Source organism: Macaca thibetana, chromosome 1 (assembly GCF_024542745.1).
Source record: "Macaca thibetana thibetana isolate TM-01 chromosome 1, ASM2454274v1, whole genome shotgun sequence".
Taxonomy (NCBI): domain Eukaryota; kingdom Metazoa; phylum Chordata; class Mammalia; order Primates; family Cercopithecidae; genus Macaca; species Macaca thibetana.
Genome location: NC_065578.1, coordinates 15,355,672 through 15,361,671, shown reverse-complemented (window position 1 = coordinate 15,361,671; position 6,000 = coordinate 15,355,672). Strand labels below are relative to the sequence as shown.

The window sequence follows — 6,000 nt, the reverse complement described above, 5'->3', positions numbered from 1 at the left end:
AGTGAGCCGAGATCACGCCACTGCACTCCAGCCTGGGCAACAGAGCGAGACTCCGTCTCAAAAAAAAAAAAAAAAAGTCCCCAGAGTACTCTATTGCCCCTTCTACCATGTGAGGTTACAGCAAAAAGACAGCCTTACCAGATACCGAATCTGCTGGTGCATCAGACTTCCCAGCCTTCAGAACTGTGAGCAAAAAATTTCTTCTGTGTATAAACTACGTAGGCTGTTATTCTGTCATAGTCCCAAATAGACTAAAACAAGTACTTACTGGCCAGGTTGGTGGCTCACACTTGTAATCCCAGCACTTTGGGAGGCCAAGGCAGGCAGATCACTTGAGGTCAGGAATTTGAGACCAGCCTGACCAACATGATGAAACCCCATCTCTACTAAAATTCCAAAAAATTAGCTGGAAGTGCTGGTGCACATCTGTAACCACAGCTATTCGGAGGCTGAGGCAGGAGAACTGCTTGAATGCACGAGGCAGAGGTTGAAGTGAGCCGAGATCATGGCACTGCATTCCAGCCTGGGCAACAGAGCAAGACTGTCTCAAAAAACAAAAAAACAAGTCCTTCCCTCATAGGGTTGTTGAGATGATGCAATGAGTTTTATAAGTGCATAGAATAGTGCCTAGCAGAGAGTTAAGCATCATTTTTAGCAATAAACAATAAGCATTACTTAAAGGCGACAGGAAGGCCCAAAGGAGCATCATAAGGGACCTCCCAAGGCCCTACAGCTATTTTTTTTTTTTTTTTTTTTTTTTTTGAGACGGAGTCTCGCTCTGCCGCCCAGGCTGGAGTGCAGTGGCCAGATCTCAGCTCACTGCAAGCTCCGCCTCCCGAGTTTACGCCATTCTCCTGCCTCAGCCTCCCGAGTAGCTGGGACTACAGGCGCCCGCCACCTCGCCCGGCTAGTTTTTTGTATTTTTTAGTAGAGACGGGGTTTCACCGTGTTAGCCAGGATGGTCTCGATCTCCTGACCTCGTGATCCGCCTGTCTCGGCCTCCCAAAGTGCTGGGATTACAGGCTTGAGCCACCGCGCCCGGCCTAGGCCCTACAGCTATTAAGTCTATCCAGATTCTCTCTTTTCCACACTGATTCCCACCTCAAACTCCCTTTGCTCACCTTTGTATTGGTTATCTATTGCTGCACAACCTTACCACAAACTTAGAGACTTAACACAATCCATTTACCATCTGTTCCTATGGGACGGGAGTCTGGGCACAGCTTAGCTGGTCCTCTGCAAGGCTGCAGTGTGTTGGTCAGGCCTGGGGTCTCATCTGAAGGCTTACCTGGGAGTGATCAGCCTCCAAGTCTGTGTGGTTGCTGGCAGCATTTGCTTTCTTGCAGACTGCTGGACTGAGCTTCAGTTTCTTGTTGGCTGTCAACCAGAGGCTGCCCTCAGTTCCTGGCCACCTGACCCTCTCCCAAGGGCAGCTCACACATGACAGCTTCCTTCTTCAAAGCCAGCAAGAGAATTTTTCAGTAAGGAACATGTTGCAGTCTCACATAAGGCAACCACGAAAATAACACCTTGTCACCTTTGTGGCACTCTACTGTGGTTAGCAGTCACAGGTCTAGGCCATCTCAAGGGGCAGGGAGTACACAAGGCTGTGAACAGCAGGTGGGGATCATGGTGACCACCTGAGAGTCTATCTGCCACACCTCCCAGTGCATCCAAATTCTCCCATTGTGCAGAGGGTAACTGAGGTCTAGCATACCCCCCAAAAAAGCACCCATCTTCTACCATCCACCCACCAGTTTGTAAACTCCTGTCAGGGGTGTAATTGTCTGGTTTGGGATTGAGTTTTCCTGGAAGTTCTGGGTCCTGTAACAAGTTTTTTCAGCTGGGATTCCAATTGCTAGCTGTCCCTTGCTTCTGCAGCCCCACAGGGTGCTTTTCAGGCTAGATTCCTGAGGGCTATGTCATCAGCTGTGCCACCTCCTCCTCCCTACCATGATGAACTCTTCTGGGTACTTACCTGACTACAGAGAAAGGTAATTAAGGTCAAACAATGCAATAAGCATCTGCTAGTGCCTCATCTGAGTGATGCTCAGGTGAAGAAAGAGCCTGTGGTCGCACATCTAACCAGGGGATAGCCTAGATCCTAAGGCCAGGTCTGTCTCCACAATCTAAGTGCTGATCTTCAATGGTACATACTTTTTTTTTTTTTTTTTGAGACAGTCGTGCTTTGTTGCCCAGGCTGGAGTGCAGTGGCACAATCTCAGCTCACTGCAACCACCACTTCCTGGAGGCAATTCTCATGCCTCAGCTTCTCAAGTAGCTGGGATTACAGGCGTGCGCCACCACGCCTGGCTAATTTCTGTATTTTTAGTAGACGGGGTTTCACCATGTTCGCCAGGCTGGTCTTGAAATCCTGACCTCAAATGAGCCGCCCCACTTCAGCCTCCCAAAGTGCTGGGATTGTGGGCAATCCCTGGGTACCATGCCCAGCCATGGTACATACTTCTAATGAAGTTTCCTCTACATCTAAGCTTTCTGATTTCCACCCTCCAAGTACTTAAAAGTAACTCTAGATGGGAAGCAATGGTATGTGAACTCGACACAAAAAAGTTACTACTCCTGCAGGGTATGGTGGCTCACGCCTGTAATCTCAGCACTTTGGGAGGCCAAGACGGGTGGATCATGAGGTCAGAAGATCGAGACCATCCCGGCTAACACGGTGAAACCCTGTCTCTACTAAAAATACAAAAAACTTGTACCGGGCGTGGTAGCAGGCGCCTGTAGTCCCAGCTACATGGCAGGCTGAGGCAGGAGAATGGCGTGAACCCGGGAGGCAGAGGTTGCAGTGAGCTGAGATCGCGCCACTACACTCCAGCCTGGGGGACAGAGCAAGACTCGTCTCAAAAAAAAAAAAGTTACTACTCCTGAGGTTCCTTTAATGCAATCTCCTTTACCCTTATTCAATGGGCAAGAGAATCTTCAATTTTCATTTTCTTTCTCCTCTCTACAGTTTCTTAATCAGAGTGGCTATTTCCGTAACAATAAAAACTGCTTCTTACAGAATCCTCAGGCAAAAGAAGTGTTGTGGCTCTTTTTCCATTTGTAATTCTTTTAGAGAATTCTCTAGGGTCTCACTGTGCTGCCCAGACTGGAGTGCGACACCGTGATCATAGCTCACTGCAGCCTCAAACTCCTGGGCTCAAGCAGTTCTCCCGCCTCAGCCTCCCAAGTAGTTAGGATTATAAGCATGTACCACCACCACATCCAGCTGATTTTTTTTTTTTTTTTTTTTTTTTTTAAGAAATGGGGTCTAACAGCCGGGTGCTATGGCTCACGCCTATAATCCCAACACTCTGGGAGGCCAAGGTGGGCAGATAACTTGAGGTCAGGAGTTCGAGACCACCCTGGCCAGCATGGTAAAACCCCATCTCTACTGAAAAAATACAAAAATTAGCCAGGTGTGGTAGCAGGTGCCTGTAATCCCAGATACTGGAAAGGCTAAGGCAGGAGAATCACTTGAACCTGGGAGGCGGTGATTGCAGTGATCAAGATTGCTCCACTGCACTCCAGTCAGGGCAACAGAGTGAGACTGTGTCTCAAAAAAAAAAAGAAAAGAAAGGAAAGAAGGCCGGGCGCGGTGGCTCAAGCCTGTAATCCCAGCACTTTGGGAGGCCGAGACGGGCGGATCACGAGGTCAGGAGATCGAGACCATCCTGGCTAACACAGTGAAACCCCGTCTCTACTAAAAATACAAAAAAACTAGCCGGGCGTGGTGGCAGGCGCCTGTAGTCCCAGCTACTCGGGAGGCTGAGGCAGGAGAATGGCATGAACCCGGGAGGCGGAGCTTGCAGTGAGCTGAGATCCGGCCACTGCACTCCAGCCTGGGTGACAGAGCGAGACTCCGTCTCAAAAAAAAAAAAAAAAAAAAAAAAAAAGAAAGGAAAGAAATGGGTCTTACTATGTTGCCCAGGCTGGTCCCAAACTCCCAGCCTCAAATGATTCTATCTTGGCCTCTCAAAGTGCTGGGATTACAGGCATGAGCCAGTGCGCCCGGCCTCTTAATTTTACTTTTGACCTCTGGGTATCTGCACCCCTTTACTTCTTAGGGAGATGCTTCTGTGGGTAGGTTTGGTGGAAGACAGAAAACAAGGGGCAAGGCTCTCTAGCACAGCCTGTATCATGAGACTCCACAGGAGAATTAAGCCCCACACAAAGTGATTCAAGCAAGTACTTTCACATCACCCAAAGGATGATGAAAAGACCGTACTATCCTAGAGAACACAGGAGAGAAGGTACCGATTGCCTTAGACAACAGGGTTGCATTTCCTCACTTGGGCCAGCCTCATACCCCAGCCCTGAACTTTCAATCTGGACACTTGGTCAGTGGTGAGAGAGTGGCCATGAGTCTAGCTGTGGCACCCTGAAGAGTATAGCAGCCACGCGGCCAGAAACACATTCATCTTTCACATACAATGACAGAAGTAAAAACATTTATTTTATCTTAAAAATCTGGTCCCGCAAAAAGGCCAACACTTTTTTCAGTTCATGGTCTTGACCCTTCAAAAATGAAATCTTTCAACTGAGAGGTGAGTTAATAAAAGGAATTTCAGAGGTGCTTTCAGATTTCTTATAAACCAGTAAACCAAGCAACCCTGGACGTCTAGTTTACTGAGCTCCTTCTGCTAGTCATTCACAGTTCCTGAAGGAGAAAAGAAATTGTTTGCAGATAAGGCACTTTAGAAACCACCAAAGAGAAAACGCAAGTCTGCCAGGAGCGGCACTGTGAACCTGCGAGCCGAGAGCACCACCAGCAGACAGAGTGCCGACTCCCACAGCCCCATGACAACAGCTTCCACCTTCCTGCCCCAACACTGTTCCGTCTGGCTTCCAGCACCCGCCCTGGCTCTGTGTTGCCTACCTGGCCGAGAATACATGGGAACCAGACAACTGGCCAGAGATGCTGCCTGAAGCTCAGGGCAGCTGCACACAGTGAGGAATCCCTTCAGAGGCCCCTGCTGCGGCACGCTGAAGGAGCAGTTCCTTTTGCAAAGATGAGTTAGTACGGATCAGCACATTAGCAAAGCAAAATATTTAAACATTTTCAAAAGCTGCTAATCCTTCCAGTTTCCCTCCTGATTGTGAGCTCAAGCTGCAGCCTCTAAACCTGCTAAACATCAGGAAGAAACCCCTCCTCTGGAGGGCAGATGGACTGAAGTGGCTACAGCCAGTGTGGGTACAGAAAGCCTCCCGCTGAACAGTGATCACATGACACCTGTAGACCCTGGGAAGGGCTGGTCTGAATCCAGGCAGCAAACTTAACCTATTCTTTTGCTTTGGGGGCTTGTGTTTAATAGGGGTCATTGCAATGGAAGAAGTCTCAAGAGTCTCTCTCATGTCAAGAGGACAGATGGGGACAAGGATCCTGGAGCTTTTCTTCTCCTGTGTTCTGGTTGCATACTTGAATCCCAGGAAACAGTGTGACATGGTGCCAATTTACTGCCCAACATGCCCAGTTTGTCAACAGAGCCAAACAAGGAGAGGAGAGATTCATGCTCCAAACACAGGCCAGCTGAGGAGTGCTTCTCCCTCCTTCCTTTGGCCCAGACGAGGGAGCTCCTTCCCAGAAGTCACATGAGGAAAAATTGTGCTCAGGTCAGAATTGGACCCAGCCTGTGCCGGGCTGGGTCTGGCTGGAAGTTGATCTGTAAAGAGAAGACAGGGAAGGGTGGGGGAGTTCAGATCTTTGAAAATCCAAAGCAGATAAAAGGTGGTTTCTCTCTGGACAGAAAAAGCTCTAAGAAGCCAGTTCCTAAATGTTCTAAAGCAGCAGTCAGCAAACTTTGGCACAGAGACCAAATCTGGCCCTCAATTTTTTTTTTAAATAATGTAACTGTATTTATCATTTTTGTGTGTGGTTTTGTTTTGTTTTGGTTTTTTTGAGACAGGGTCTCACTGTCACCCAGGTTGCAATGCAGTGGCACACTCAAGGCTAACTGCAGCCTCAACCTCTTGAGCTCAAACGATCCTCCTACCTCAGCC

The 6,000-nt window shown here is 48.6% G+C and overlaps 1 protein-coding gene across 1 annotated transcript in view; it reads right to left on the bottom strand.

Annotated features, from left to right (window-relative positions):
• Positions 1–4,434: 4,434 nt before the first annotated feature.
• NECAP2 (NECAP endocytosis associated 2) overlaps positions 4,435–6,000 on the bottom strand; it is a 283,382-nt gene continuing 281,816 nt past the window's right edge. Inside the window, exon 9 of the mRNA XM_050792607.1 lies at positions 4,435–5,663. Coding sequence (XP_050648564.1) covers positions 5,615–5,663 — 49 coding nt within the window. The 3' untranslated portion in view covers positions 4,435–5,614. The remainder of the gene's footprint in view (positions 5,664–6,000) is intronic.